The sequence below is a fragment of the Podarcis gaigeae genome, assembly GCF_964106915.1.
Source record: "Podarcis gaigeae genome assembly, chromosome: 4".
In the NCBI taxonomy this organism is placed as follows: domain Eukaryota; kingdom Metazoa; phylum Chordata; class Lepidosauria; order Squamata; family Lacertidae; genus Podarcis; species Podarcis gaigeae.
In genome coordinates this window covers 35,297,988-35,314,018 of record NC_139677.1, presented here as the reverse complement: position 1 = coordinate 35,314,018, position 16,031 = coordinate 35,297,988, and the positions used below count along the sequence as shown (strand labels likewise).

The window sequence follows — 16,031 nt, the reverse complement described above, 5'->3', positions numbered from 1 at the left end:
GAACTTCCAGGAGGAATTTAAAAACACTCAGGTATTTGATGGCTCAGATATACTATTCTTAGTAACCAAAACAGGAAATGAGACCCTTGATATTCTGGCTGATGCTGTTAGGTCCTGTTGATGCCTGAGTGGATATGGGGAGAGAGTTGGCATGTGGGTTTGTTGCAAGGTTTGGTCCCTGCGTTTGTGTTTCTGGTGTATAGGTTGTTGCTGCTTTTTGGGGCATATTTTAGGCTATTTCTGCCCTGCAGCAGAGTTGCAACACACATGAAGAAGTCCTTGCTGTACGGGTGGGAATTTAAATATGTTATTTCAAGTTTGTGTGTATCCTGAGAAAGTTGCTGCAAACTTATTGAGTAATGTGTGGCGTCAAAAGGAACAGCTGGAAAATCCACTAACTAAAAAAAGTCCTTGACCTGCTCTGATACACCAACATATGGTATATAAAATTGCCTCTAGGCACTTGCAAGTATAGGTAGGCATGCACAATTGACTGCTTAAGTATTAAATATCTGTCTTGACTACGCATTTCTAGGCTTCTGGCAGTTTATTTCTGAGCCACAACATGTTCCAGTAGTATTGCCCCTGCTTTGGGGTTTTATCCTTTCCTCTGGAGCAAGAAAAATATAGTCTTTTAAGTGCACTCAGCTGAATGAAGTACCAGAAACAAGTAGATGTAGAGCAATCTTAGTTTTAGAGGACTCAGTAGATTTCCGCAATATTGAAACTCGGGAAAAGCTACTTATGGCAAATAGCTGCCTGGTAAAATTGCTTGAAGAATCCCTAAAGCCATGTGTGATGGAAAATATAACCAATGGCTGCAACAGCTTGGGTTTTCTTCCCCATAGCTTTCAGGTGAGCTACGACATCACATTTAAGATAATCTGAAAAATTTTGCAATGTTTCAGACTGTGTCTAGGAGATTGGTGGGATGCTGAAGTGTGATATATTACATGACATGAATTAGTACCCTCAAAATGCAGCAGCTGTGAGTTTATTAGGCCTGTGTATGTTAAGGAGGGCCCACTGCATGCTGTAAGGACCCCCATTTTTGGCCGTTCGGTTACATAGGGACGTGGGAGGATGCCCTTTACCAAATCAGACCACATATGCTCAGCATTGCCCACAATAACTGCCAGTGACTCTCCTAATATCATATCGAGAGTAAAATAAATAACAATAGTGCCGGGATGGTGTAGTGGTCAAAATGTATTAGTGTGCACCATCTGGTGTAAATAAGCCAGTTAATAAGTTGAGCAATGTCCTTTGGAAAACCTCTAAGCAATTGAGACTAGGTTTAGTTGATACCACATGCAACACTCTTCTAAAACTGTTCTATAACATTCAAACTTGCAGTATGAAATCATTATCCATCACAGCGTTGGGTTTTTATTTGGTGAATTATCTACACTTCTCTGAAAACGTATAATAAATCAATTCGGATGACCAATGGCATTCTGTTGAATTACGTTCTGTGCTATCAAATCCTTGTTGCTTTGTGCACATGTTTGAATCACAATTTGCTGCGCCTTAATTTTTAACTTCATCGTTATCAGCTGGATTCATTCATTTTGTATGGGGACTGCAGATTTTAATTTCACACTAAGGTCATTTGATTCCCCAGCTGCAGTTGCCATTTCATCATCGTCTTCTCTTTTTTTGCTTGCTTGCTTTTGAAGTTGCGCATACTGTGAGTTTCTTCATGCTTTAACTTGGTGCTCTTGTACTATGTTTGATTTCTGAATCGCATGAACTACATTTTTTTTTTAATTCTTTGTGAAACTTTTAAGAGCTTTCAAATCATTGTGAATAGTGTTACCAGGTGTCCTAAGCTGGCTTGGAAGTCTCCAGGTTTGCCTGGTCCCCTGTATGTGGCAAGGGAAAGCCTTGAATCTCCAGGTGGCCAAGAGTGCCTTAGAAATATTATTATTACTGTGCACGCAGCTTGCAAGCATAGATAGTGGGCTCATCCACACGTCTGCTTATCACACTGCTTTGGGAAAACCCACTCTTTATCGCTGAATTGGAGCAAATGTTAATTGGGTTTTCTGCATGGATTCAGGGGTACAGAGTGGGTTTTCCTGGGGAAAGCAGTGGGGCAAATGCCTACTAAGCACATGCAATGCATGTAATGTCTTTCATTCTATAGTTGTGTGATGTGGGCTGATATTGTATTGTGATGGCCATTGGCTATAAACAATTAAAATCTATTGATTGATAGTACGCACAGGAGAAAATGTGCATGTTAAATGCAGTAACATTTAGTGACACACATTGATTAGCCCTTATGACATTTCCCAAACAAAGAAAAGCTGAGGCAGAGGTAGATATCTTCAGGCAGCATATTATTCCAAAGAGCTAGAATTGGGCCCTGCTTCACACCGCAGCAGATTTAACCACTTTGATGAAAGGAAGTCAAAGCGGGTCCTCCTTTGAAGCTCTTAAAATCTCATGCTGGAACATGCAGTCCCTGGACTACGCTGTGCTCAGGCTGCATAGAGGTTCAAAGGATGAAACCAATATTTCAAATAGTACCCGAAGCTAACTGCAAATTCCTTGCAGCTCACCTAGACTGGAATACACCTGTTCCCATCTCCCTATTCTTCTTGAGGGGTGAGTTGCTGTGCTTTGCACCAGCTGTAGCTTCTGTCTTCGGCATCCAAGACAGGAGAGCACAATGCAGTAATCAATCCTCTTGGTTACAAAAGCATTGCTGTGCATAAGGGAAGTCACAATCTACAACCTTCCCCAAGCTGATAACCTCCATATATCTTAGCCTGCAGGTCTCATCAGCCCCTGCCAGCATGGCAGTACTGCCAGAAAATATGGGAGTTCTGCTTTAGCAACATCTTTAAGGATGAAAGCTCAACACCCAGGCAGTTTGCTGCTTATTTTATTGACAGTTAATTTTGTTATTTGGAGCTTGGTGATTTTTTACATGACTGTTCAATTGGTGGTCTTAATAGCATAGTGAAGAGGGGTGGTTTTTTTAATTTCAGTGTATGGCTGTATTTTATAGGGTTGCATTTCCCTCCCTTGTCTGGTGGATGAAAAGTGCATTAGGACTTTAGAGAATAATAATAATAATAATAATAATAATAATAATAATAATAATAATAATATATTTATACCCCACCCATCTGGCTGAGGTTCCTTAGTCACTTTAGGTGACTCCCATAATAATAATAATAATAATAATAATAATAATAATAATAATAATGTGATAAAACATCAAACATTAAAAACTTCCCTAAACAGGGCTGCCTTCAGATGTCTTCTAAAAGTCAGATAGTTGTTTATTTCCTTGACATCTAATGGGAGGGCGTTTCGCAGGGCAGGCACCACTACCAAGAAGGCCCTCTGCCTGGTTCCCTGTAATCTCACTTCTCGCAGTGAGGGAACCTCCAGAAGGCCCTTGGAGCTGGACCTCAGTGTCACAGCTGAACGATGGGGGTGGAGACACTCCTTCAGGTCACCAACGTTTTTAGGCCTGTGGACACATTTGGATTTTTGAGTAAGTACCATGGGCACTACCTACTCTGGTCACTTATCTTCCCTTTCCCTAGATCGGTCCGCCTTGCAAGACACAAAAAGAGAATGTGCATGCTCGTGTGCTTGCATGTGTGTGTGTGTGTGTGTGTGCGCGCGCACACACACACACACAGCTTTTCCAAGTAATCTGAGTAAAAGTCCAAGTATCTGAGTAAAAGTCAGATCCAGGAGAATTAATCCTTTAGCTCTATGTACTTCTTAAGAGAGAATATAATCATGCTAACCATCTCATGACCAATGGGACGGTGAGGGTATGTTTGTCTCAGAGGCCTTGCTTTGCTCTAAGGCAGGCATGTCCAAAGTCTGCCTGTTGGTTTAATCCTGCCCCTGTGGCAGTTTGTTTCCTGGGGTAAAATCCCCCCCAAAGGATTCACGCATGTTCACTTCATCAAATCTGGCCTTTGGGCACCCTTGCTCTAAGGGAAGAGATCCATCGTTGCATCGTTGTTCACCTGGGCACCATGTTGGTGACCGCTTCTATATGATAATGATGATGCTACCATCAGGTTGGAGAAGGCTAATCTACAAATTAGTTGAAGCAGGTGAAAAAAGTTCTTCCCTACCACTTCTGATAGGAAACTGATGGCAATTTGATAGGAACCAAAGTTCAAGACTAGATACCTGACAGCGTGCAATGGGAAGTGCTTTCATGAGGAATCAGAAAGCTATCTGTGGAAAAGGCTAGTGGAAGGGATAACGCTTTCTGGGTAAGAAAATGTGTGCATGATGTTATGAGGCCCAAAAGTTTACTGTCTTAATAGGAAGCATCTGGCAGCTGTACTTTCTCTAGAAGGTCAGTATAATGTTTAGCACATATTTTGTTTGAAAAAATGAGTGCAGATTTCAACAAAATAAATCTGGCAGGATTTTCCAAATTTGAAGAGCAAAACCTAGCTTTTAATTTGTCTTTCTTGAGATCTATTCTTCCACTCCCACCCCTGATGTATGGGTTATTGCTAACAGCAGCTAAATGTAAAAATCTGGGCACAGGCTCAAGAGACAGAAATCCAGAAGTAATTCTTGTAATTTTAGCAATCAGAGCAAAATAGGATTATAGGTTTTATTCAGTGTTTTCAGATCCTTGGTGACTGCCATGTATGATTACTGGTAGGTAAGCACGCAGTAATTCTCATGCAAATCTAGGCTATCTGGAATCCACAGCAATTTAGATGTGGCATTAAGGATCACAAAGCAAATTTAGCCACCTGCTGTGTCTGGCAAAACAGGTGCCCAAAATTTAGTGGATGTTCTGGACATCTCTAAAATGTAGTGGGGGGGGGGGGAATGGTCTGTCTGTATGTTGTTGGAATGAGGTGTTTTATGAGATATGTCTATGATTTGTACTACAATTTGATATATGAGATAAGAAAATTAGAACATACAAAGAGCCCTTCTGAATCAGATCAGAAGCCCATTCAGTCCAGCATCCTGCTCTCAGATCATAGATGCCCACATCCCATAGATGCCTGCATCCCATAGATGCCCATGGGAAGGCCATAAGCACCAAAGCAGTCTCCCTATTAGCAGATCCCTAACAACTGGTAATCAGAGACATACTGCATCTAATTCTGGAGGTAACATAGCCATCATGATTAGGAGTCCCTTGATAGCCTCATCCTTCATTAATTTGTCAAATCACCCTTTAAAGCTGTGGGTGGCCAACACTACATATTCCAAGTCTCATTTGGGATCATTCCTTCTATGCTTGGTAGCCTCATCCACATTGTCGAGGACTTGCTTCTCCAGAGAGGAGAATTCCAGCAGAACAAGGAGGAGGATGGGATGGAAAACCTTTGTCTGAGGACCCAAGCCTATGTTTGCTTTTCCTGTTTGCAGTTGTTGTTGTCAAGACAATGGCGCCACAATGGCTTGAAATTTGGATCTGAAAGCACATGCACAAAGGCTATCTTGGTCATTTACAGTGCATATATGTATAATGCTTGCTTGTTTATGTTGCACGGAAACTTAATTTTATGCTGCACAAAAAAGGAAGCTCCCTGTTTCTTCCTCTTTCACAACAACCTCTGAGGCCCATCTCATGTTCTTTGCAGGGGGCCTTGAAAACATAAGCTAGTTTCTTTTCAGCAGCCATAGGTGACTTGCAGAGAGGAAGAGGACGAACTGGAAACTTTTCTTCTATGAATTTGCTTAAGTTAATTTATCTTAGGATCCAGACCATAAGTTGTATAGTCCACTGTATGATGTGCTAGAAACAAGTAGATACAGAATCATTTAAGTTTTAGTAGATAATGTAGATTTTAGGAGTATTCAACATGTATACAGCTGCTTTTTGCAGATAGCTGCCTAGTAAAATTTCTTGAAGAATCTCTCACACCAGACATTGTGTGTGTGTGTGTGTGTGTGAGAGAGAGAGAGAGAGAGAGAGAGAGAAAACATAAACTATGAACAAAACAGTGATATACAATGAACAGACTCTGTCTCTTTTCCCCCTGCCCAACTTTTGGGTGAGTTATGGCACACATTAAAAAGTAATCTGAAGAATTCTCTGCTGTTTCAGTCTCTGTCCAGGAAATTGGTTGGACTTCAAGGAATGATATATGTAGCATAAAGTCTTATCCTCAAAATGCAGCAGCAGTGGTTTGTTGCTATTGGGCTGCAGGCATATATTGTATGTCAGAGGGTTCATGGCTCAGGGTAAAAGCCTAGATTCAATCCCTGTTATATTTTCCAAGTAGTGCATCCCAAGAGAAGGTCTCTGCCTGATTCCTTGGAAAGCTGATGTGAATTAAGAATAGTGGAGTGGTGTCATCTAGATACTGTTGGTCTAGCATGGCCAACGGTGAGGGATGATGGGAGCTGTTAATCCAGCAACATCAAGAGGGTACCATGTTGGTTGCTCCTGGATTAGATGTACCAGTGGTGAGGTTCAGCAGAAGCCACTGAGGAAGCACACATGTCTAAACACTACCCTGGAGATCCTCAGGTTGTCAGGTACGTTTGGGTTTGGTGTTGTTGTTGTTTAGTCGTTTAGTCGTGTCCGACTCTTCATGACCCCATGGACCAGAGCACACCAGGCATTCCTGTCTTCCACTGCCTCCTGCAGTTTGGTTAAACTCATGCTGGTAGCTTCGAGAACACTATCCAACCATCTCGTCCTCTGTTGTCCTCTTCTCCTTGTGCCCTCCATCTTTCCCAACATCAGGGTCTTTTCCAGGGAGTCTTCTCTTCTCATGAGGTGGCCAAAGTACTGGAGCCTCAGCTTCAGGATCTGTCCTTCCAGTGAGCACTCAGGGCTGATTTTCTTAAGAATGGAGAGGTTTGATCTTCTTGCAGTCCATGGGACTCTCAAGAGTCTCCTCCAGCACCATAATTCAAAAGCATCAATTCTTCGGTGATCAGCCTTCTTTATGGTCCAGCTCTCACTTCCATACATCACTACTGGGAAAACCATAGCTTTAACTATATGGGTTTGGTAGAAGGACACATATACAGGTCTGAGGTCCCAACTCTGTGGCCGCATAAATTCTAAGACCAGTATCAATGTTTAAAGCATTGAGGGATAGGAAGTGGATGTCAGAGGATGGAGAAAAAGCAGACAGTGGGGATGGCGAACCCTTCACCCTGCCATTTGTTGTTGGGATACAGCTCACATCATCCCTGACCATTGTTCATGCTGACTGGGGTTCCTTGGGAACTAGACCTTCCAACAACATCTGAAGGTCCACAGCTTCTGCATCCCTGATCTAGGTGCATGTGCTTGCAGATCCAAATGTGTATATTTGTCCCATTCTCAAATGATACAACTCCTTGTATATCAAGGCAAGGCATCATAAGAAAAAGAATTTGTGGCACAACCGCCAATACATTTACATCCTCCCTCTCAATGTACATTGCTTTATTTGAATGGCTATGGTTTGCCTTTTTGTTCGATTTTCCTCTCGTCTCATTTGGTTAAAAAGAAGAAAGCATGCTTTAGAAAAAAATGTAGGCTATGAGATAGACGGCAGTAATTTTTCTTGGGTGAAAAGTAGTCAGATGTAACCATTTAATTAATCTTTAGCTCCATACAGCCACCTCTCTCACATTTGAAAATGGTGTTTAATAATTGCATTATTTTAGTCATAATTTTGAGAAAAGATAAAGCAGATTACCATTTGGAAGCCAGGAAGTGACCTGTGAGATAAGGAAATGTAAGGACTTTCTACTTAAAAATCACTACATGTTTCAACTGAATAAAAAAGCACAAAAACTGTACTTAGCAATAAAAAAGGTATAAAAAGATGAAGCTGCTTAATGATTAAACCAGGTGACAAGCAACTTTTTTCTCATTAAAATTACTTGAAGTTTATGTAATTAATTCAAATTATGAGAAACAAATTAGTGTCACATTATTATAATTTAACTTATACACTACTTAGATGCCAATACCCCCCCCCACAATTAAAATACATTTTCCAGAGTTAAAATGATGCATGCCATTTTTATATAGCTTAAAACTAAATTAATCAAACCTCAGAGGCCTGAAGGCTATAAATTTTTATTCTTTGTTATGAAAGGCAAATATCCTAGGATCACTTTATGGTCTAAAAATACATAAAGGTCTCTCAGAGTGGAATATAATCAATGAAATAAAAGGCAGCAGGATTCAATATGATCATCTTTCCAGACTTTATCTGTTTGGTCCAGTCACTCCTAATAAGCCCTGTACAAACTTTAAAAGCATATCTCTCTTGCAACATGGTGACGAGGCCTTTGTACAACACCAGCCGTCCCGGTTTCTGATTTGATTATGGAATGTCTCACTTTTCCTTAGGATGTCCCTATTTTCATTGCAGAAATGTTGGAGGGTGTGGTTGGAAGTCCCTATTTTCACTGGAGAAATGTTGGAGGGTATGGAGTTATTTGACCCCCGAGCCATTAGAAGGCAGTCCTGTACAGAGAAGGGGTGTTTTTTTAAGTGTTTAATGTTTTATTATGTTTTTTATATATGCTGGAAGCTGCCCAGAGTGGCTGGGGCAACCCAATAAGATGTGTGGGGTATAAACAGTAACATTATCATTATGGAATGGGACATCCCTATTTTCATTGGAGAAATGTTGGAGGGTATGCAACACACCCTTTAACTCCCCTTCCTTTCCCCCCATTTCAGATCCCTCCATCTTCTGCAGCATGTGAAAGAAACTAGCCTATGTTTGGGAAGACACCAAATCAAGAAATAATCTGACATCTGGAAGGGTAGATCAGAGCTAGGGAAACTTTGGCGCTCCAGATGTTGCTGAGCTATGACTTTGCGTAGCTCCAGCAAGAATGGTCAATGACCAAGGATGACAGGAGCTTTAGTTCAGCAGCCTTTGGAGGACCAAAGGTTCCCCACAGCTGGGATGGAGAAACATATTTCAATCTGGGCAAATCTTTCAGAAGTCTTGGATAAATGTGATGCAGCAGAAGAAACAGAAACTGATGATGATAGCTTGGGAAACTAAAGTGATTAAATTCCATGTACTATTCCTTGAGTCTAGGTCTCCCCCATGATTTTTCTCAGCTCTTTTAATGGAAATGAGTGCTTTTTGTCTGCTTGACATTGTAAAGGACTGGAAGAGACATACAAATTTCAAGAAATAATAATTTGTGTACTATAATGCTGATGGCCAATTCCATTTTTATAGGGGTTTTTTTTTTGCCTTTTCCTCATAAACTGGCAAAAACAAAGAGACAGTTTGGCAGTTCTAGAATTCTTCTGTTGAGGAACACCAGTAAACCTAGTACATGCCTTGGTGACATCTAAATGAAATCCACGACTTACTGCATTCCAAATTACTGCCACAATCCTGCACAAGTTTGCTATAGCTAAGCCCCTTGAAATCAATGGTACTTTAGATGAGTCTGATTCCTAGGACATTGTTTTCAATGGCTACTTTTTGCCCACTTGTAGTTTTTGGAGAGATTTGATGGATTGTAGATGTATGAATGACTCTTGCATCTGTAAAACTCTGTGAAGAAGTCATGTATCCTCCTCCTCTTTAGATTTAATGTGAAATGTGCATTGCCTTCTTATTCAGCATTTTTAGAAAATATAGGTGATACCTCATCGAGTCGAACCAGTTGAAACCAAAGGATTTTAGCTAATACATTGATTTCAATGAGTTTACTCGGCTAACAATGGATATTGATTATGTGATTAATAATACCTTGGGTCTGAAAGTTACTATGTGTATTTGTGGCTGATTAGTTAATTTAAAATTTCAGCAAGAAAGTGATGTTTCTTCAATTATCTTTTCTTGTTGTTTCAGGTTGGGTTTTCCCATGATGATTATGAGCTGCATCATTGGAATGTGCTATCTCCTTGTTGCTCACGTTGTATTGGGTTGGACCTAAGAATGTATATATTGATTATATATACTGAAGACCAAAAGACATTTTTCGTTCTTTTCCAACCTCTCTTGCATTTTTACAAGGCTGTATGAAAACAAAAAGCTTTTATTTGGGGGGCGGGGGGAGTGGAATTATTCATGCTGCTACTCCTGTCCAGCTTTCTGTTATGAACATGGGAATTCAACTGATGCCTATATGGAATTTCTCCACTTGGAAATGATGCCCACATTCATTTCAGTTGAGAGAACCAATTTCTGTGCACATTATTTTGTGTGTGTGTGTCTGTGTGTGTGTGTGTGTGTTTGTGAATTGCCTACCTCTGCTGAAATATGGACAGGGACCATTGTGAATGCAAGAGAGATATGTGCTCATATCTAATGCACAGAAAACTCTGGGCCACAGCTGTATTTAATAACTGGCAGCTAAACAGCTGAGACACAAAATCAAAAACATCTCATAATGCACATTTTGATGGGCTGTACCATTTTAGATTAAAGGTTGAAGAATTGTGTGAATGCCATACAGAATAGAAGCTAGTGTGTCAAGAGAAAAAGCGAAGAGTTAGATTCTTACTTATTAGTTTTATATATGAAGAAGCATTCAGATGTGAATCCCCCCCTGCAGTCTAAAATTGCATAGCAGAGGAAAAAATGCACCATATGACCCTTTAGATAATGTGCTTCCATCCGTAATTGACGTCACTGTGGACTTATGTTCTTTGACCAGCTTATAGAGCAGAATATTGTGATTTAAGATGCACAAATGGTCTTATGGTGGAACCAAATTTCTTTAGGTTCATTTTTCAGCTCAAAAGTAGTGATTTTGCTGAGGATGAGTCCTCCCAGATCTTTAATCCTATTATTATTATTATTATTATTATTATTATTATTATTATTATTATGGGAAGCTTGCCTGATACTCCTCAGAGGTCCTTTGCTTTGCTCCCACTTCAGTGGAATTTTTAAGGAAACAACTCCTGGTGGGATTCAACAGAGTTGTTTCATGTGCAGAACAATGTCAGCTCACGCAATGAGATTCCAGCCTCTCCTTCCTCCCATGCCTTCTAAATCTGTTCTGGAGTGTTGGGGGAACCCCCCAGAACAGTTTTAAGGGGTGAACAGGAGGAGTAGAAGGGGGAAAGTGCCACTGCATGAGTAGACCTTGTTCTCCATGCACATAAACCACTTGAGTTCCCCCCAGTTTCATTCTTACTTGAGACCACACAATGGGCACAATGACATCAGAATACCAGGTAGTTATTCAGATTTGACTATTTGCTGTAACCAATAATAGTATTAAATAAAGACAATTAAATAAAGACAATTATTGCCCAAGAAGGTAGAACCCCAAACCAGTAGGTTCAAATGAAGAGAGGATATTGTTACTAAACATTTTTTTAAAACAAAAACAAAAACCGGAGTCTCTGTTAGTATGAGTTGTTTGGATACTGGAACAGACTTCCTCAGAAAATGGTATACTTGGCTCCATTGTAAGTTTTTAAGCGGTGGTTTTAACAATGAAATTTGAACATATGTCCTGCATCAGCAGATGGTTGGACCTTTACTGTCCTGCCCAACTCTGTGATTCTTTGAAAATGAACACTTTTACAGCCCCTTAGCAATGATTCACCAGAAACTGCAGAAAGAGGGAGACTTCTTTCAATTCTGATAATGATCCTTGTGAAAGTGGTGTCCCTTTTTAGCTCAGCCCTAATTAATATCCAAATAAATGCTTTCTGAGATACGAGTATTCACAAGGGACTATATTTTTATCCTAAAATTATGTTTGCTTTGGTCTGCATGTACTCACAGATGAAAACCTCACTTGCTATGTTCAGTAGTTTTTCTTTTGGTTGTCAATTTGCCTGTCGATATATTCTCTAATTGTATGAAAGCACCTGATATTCAGCCAGTGTTTGCTTTAGTAGATAAGTAAATAGGCAAACTGCATAATGAATGATACATCGTTGTCTGTGTTTTAAAATAAACACATCCAAAGGAAGATTTGGAGTGGAAACAATAATCCCTTTTAATCTGGCTCATGGTTATCTGCAACTAAGTATTTTCATGGGAAATATTATCATTCAACACTTAGACGGGTTTATATAAATTAAATGAGGATAAATTAGTCTGTTAGGTAAATTTCAGAACTGTTTACCTATGTGGGGGATACAGTGATTTCAGTATTTTTGGTAGTAGTCAAGGATATGTACATACTTGCTTTTGGTGCTGCTGTTGAAGAACAGCAATAGGGCAGAATCATTTCCCACTATCTGAGTGCAATCTTATGGGTAATGTGATTGCAAATATAGAACCAGGGCAGCTATAGAGAGAATGAGTGCATCTGAAATAAAAGAACATCTTCTTGTAAATATTTCCCAGTATTTGGAAAAGTTTGTCATCTCCTTTTCTAACTGCCACAATTCAAAGGAGTAAGCTGCCAGTCCTGAGATAAGCTGCTGTTCTTTTTTGTAATACCACAATAAAACAGTATTCAGCATGTATAGTTTTGTCCTACATACACCTATTCTCCTTTGGACTGTGCCCAGAGGCTTTTAAGAGCTGTATGATAGGGAGAAATTGAGGGGACGCAGGTGGCACTGTAGTCCAAACCGCTGAGCCTCTTGGGCTTGCCAATCGGAAGGTCGGAACTTCGAATCTGCATGATGAGGAGAGCTCTGTCCCAGCTCCTGCCAACGTAGCAGTTCAAAAGCATGCCAGTGCAAGCAGATAAATAGGTTCAATTCAATTCAAAATCCTTTATTAGGCATAACACACCACACATAAATAACATAATACAATATAATATAAAATAATAATACAACGCAACATCATCACCTACCATTAACAACCACTAAGTCTCCTTATCATGACCCATACGTTCTTCATGGACAGCTCTTAAAAATTCGGCCACTATTAAAGTAATTTGATCATCGCTGTCCGCCAGCATGTCCTGAACAGTTGGTTGAGTAAAAGTCTGTTTATTGAATTTTAGGGCCTCATACAATTGTATTCTGGCATAGCTGCCAAAATCACAGGAGAAGAATATATGTTCTAAAGTATCTAGTTCCTTTTTACTGCATTTGCAGAGACGCTCTGATTCTGGGATAGCTAAATATCTTCCTCTCACTACCGCCGAGGGAAACATGTTAAATCTGGCCAACATAAACAGCCTACATGACAGATAAATAGGTATCACTGCGGTGGGAAGGTAAATGGCGTTTCCATGCGCTCTGGTTTTCGCCACAGTGTTCCGTTGCACCAGAAGCAGTTTAGTCATGCTGGCCACATGTCTGTGGACAAACGCCGGCTCCCTCGACCTGAAAGTGAGATGAGCGCTGCAACCCCATAGTCACCTTTGACAGGACTTAACCACCCAGAGGCCATTTACCTTTTTTACCTTTACCTAAGGAGAAATCCAAAGTACACAACATGTGGCACCCTGAGATGAAAAGCTCTGTGTATGAAGAGTAAAGAACTAGCAAACATAATTTCTTTTAATAAGGATTCTACTGCAATCTGTTGGTTATTAAACCATTTTATAAAAGAGATACTACCTCAACAGTGAAATTATGAATTGTCTATGCTTTGGTATCTTTTACTATCATGCTGTGACAAACACACACACAATGGCTGCTCAAAGAAATCAAGTAGATTACTGTCTGTTAAGCCCCTTGATTATGGGAGGGGTAGCCAGCATGGTGCTCCCCAGATGTTTTGGTTTACAGCCACCATCAGCTCCAGCCGCCAGTTCTCAGGGGTGATGGAAGGGTCTCCATTTAGTTTTTGAACTTGTTCCTTGCATTTATTTCTCTGATTGATTGAGATAGCAAGTTACCACCTCTTCCTGTCCATTAAAAATAGCTTGCTGGAACTGACAACCTCCAAAATATTTTATTTTTAAATTTGGGAGGTTTTACTTGTTCCATGTAATTAGAGGGACCAAAACTTACTGGTTTGCAGCATCATTTGAATGGAGTTCTGCTTGGGATGCTGGTGGATAGAGAGATGAGAAACCTTTTCACTGATTTTCATTTCCATATGCCACTCTTGCCCCCCAGCACCACCTCCCATTGTTCTGGAGTGTCCCTCAACCTTCAGAAGCAGATTTATTTCAGTAAGGTAATAGAGGGCTGCAAGGGGCAGGGGAATAAATGGAACTAGCCTATTTCCCAGTTCTGCCAGTGGGGTTCCTTTACTGTAGCAGCCTTTTGCAGATGAAAGGAACTCTTTTGGTTGTAGAAAGCAAATCCAACCCATTGATACTTACTGGCCATAACACTATTAGTACATTTCTTTTTTTAAAAAAAACCCCACATTGATCTCTGGATGAAACACAGTTATATAAAACAAATGCTGAATATTTTCTTTTTTTACTGAGGGCTTAATAGTCTGTTAAACGCTAGTCTGACAAGCTCAAGAGGCATGCTGAATACATGCATTAGTTTCTCATTGTAACCTATGTAACTCGTCTACCAACATACTTTTCACGAAAATGGAAGCTATTTCCCTTTGACATCCCTTGTAGTTATCCTAGAAATGTCCTCCCTCATCACTATAGATGAAATAGCCTGGCATAACAATATACATGGTGCATATTCCAAAATGTGTGTGACTTTATTTCTGTGTTACCACCACACCAAATATATTGGGGATTGTTGGGTTTTGTTTTGTTTTTGCTCAAAAGATGAGAAAGAAAGAAGTCAACTGGAAAATTAATTTCTCATTCAAATGTGTGTCATTCAATAAACATAATTTTTGAAAGCAGGCATGATGATCATTCCAAGCATGGCTTCTGTATTGCCTTATTATATTCCACAATGTTAAAACTCAATTTGTGTCATCCTACTTCAGTTAAACTCAGGGAAAATGCACTTCACTTGACAGTTACTCAGATTTCCCCCTGGAACTCATTGGGGCAAAGCAGCTGTCAAATAAGACACCCAAAGAACTTCATTATGGTGGGAAGACACATACTAATATGCCTGGCTGATTGGCATGTGATGGATTCCAGCATTTTTAACAGTTAACAAATTTTCCTACTTGCCATGGGAGTGGAATTAACAATTTGTGCGTGTGCATATAGCTGCTTTATAAATCATATGGATCCTTCTAAATGGTTACTGGCAATTTGTATGGTCTGTCGATATCTGCGTATGTAATATATCTGAAACTATCATTTTAACAGCATTAACTCTCCCAACATTCACTTGATGAAAATAGCAAAGTAGCTTATTGATTTACAAGTACTCCTTTGTTTTATGTAGCTCATGCAAAAAATCCATAAAGCACAATATGCACATGGGTACAAATTTATGCATGCATTTCATCTGGGTTGGTGAGGGCTAATGCGGGTGGCGCTGTGGGTTAAACCACAGAGCCTAGGACTTGCCGATCAGAAGGTTGGCAATTCGAATCCCTGCGACGGGGTGAGCTCCCGTTGCTCAGTCCCTGCTCCTGCCAACCTAGCAGTTCGAAAGCACATCAAAGTGCAAGTAGATAAATAGGTATCGCTCCAGCAGGAAGGTAAATGGCATTTCCGTGCGCTGCTCTGGTTCGCTGCTGGCCCCATGAACCGGAAGCTGTACGCCAGTTCCCTCGGCCAGTAAAATGAGATGAGCGTCACAACCCCAGAGTTGTCCACGACTGGACCTAATGCTCACGGGTCTCCCTCACCACAACCGAAGCTACACATACAGAGATTCATGATGGAAGAGTGCACAGCCCAAGTAATGGCAGTGGGCTTTGAGTGAGATTTGGGCAAGCATCTGCCCACCTATGTCTAACAAATATTTGGTGTGGTCAGAACAGAATGATCACTTTGGTTTTGAGAAGGGGAGAAGCGTGGATGTTACTGACTGGAGGCCTGCTCTTTCTAACCCCTTTATTAAGTGATCGTCATTGACACCATCTGTTTAAAGGCTATAGCACAGATATTTTTTTTATGGGCACCTGTGACATCGTAGCAAATGTAGCGCTGCGAGGCCGTTAACAAAATCACATGGTTCAGAAGTCAAATGGCAGTAAGAACAACTGAGAGTTCTTCTTTGCAGTGACAGCAAAGAAGAAAGGAAATGGTGCCGAGAAGCAACAAGAACAAAGTGAACGAAAGTGTGCTAAATAACACCAAAAACAATGAAAACATAT

The 16,031-nt window shown here is 40.4% G+C and overlaps 1 protein-coding gene across 4 annotated transcripts in view; it reads left to right on the top strand.

Annotated features, from left to right (window-relative positions):
* The window catches only part of OCA2 (OCA2 melanosomal transmembrane protein), a 161,710-nt gene extending 147,059 nt beyond the window's left edge, over nt 1–14,651 (top strand). For all 4 annotated transcript variants that reach the window (XM_083734250.1, XM_083734248.1, XM_083734251.1 and 1 more), the window contains exons 24-25: nt 9,804–12,622; nt 13,077–14,651. In XM_083734250.1, coding sequence (XP_083590376.1) covers nt 9,804–9,888 — 85 coding nt within the window. In that variant the 3' untranslated portion in view covers nt 9,889–12,622; nt 13,077–14,651. The remainder of the gene's footprint in view (nt 1–9,803; nt 12,623–13,076) is intronic.
* The last annotated feature ends 1,380 nt before the right edge of the window (nt 14,652–16,031 follow it).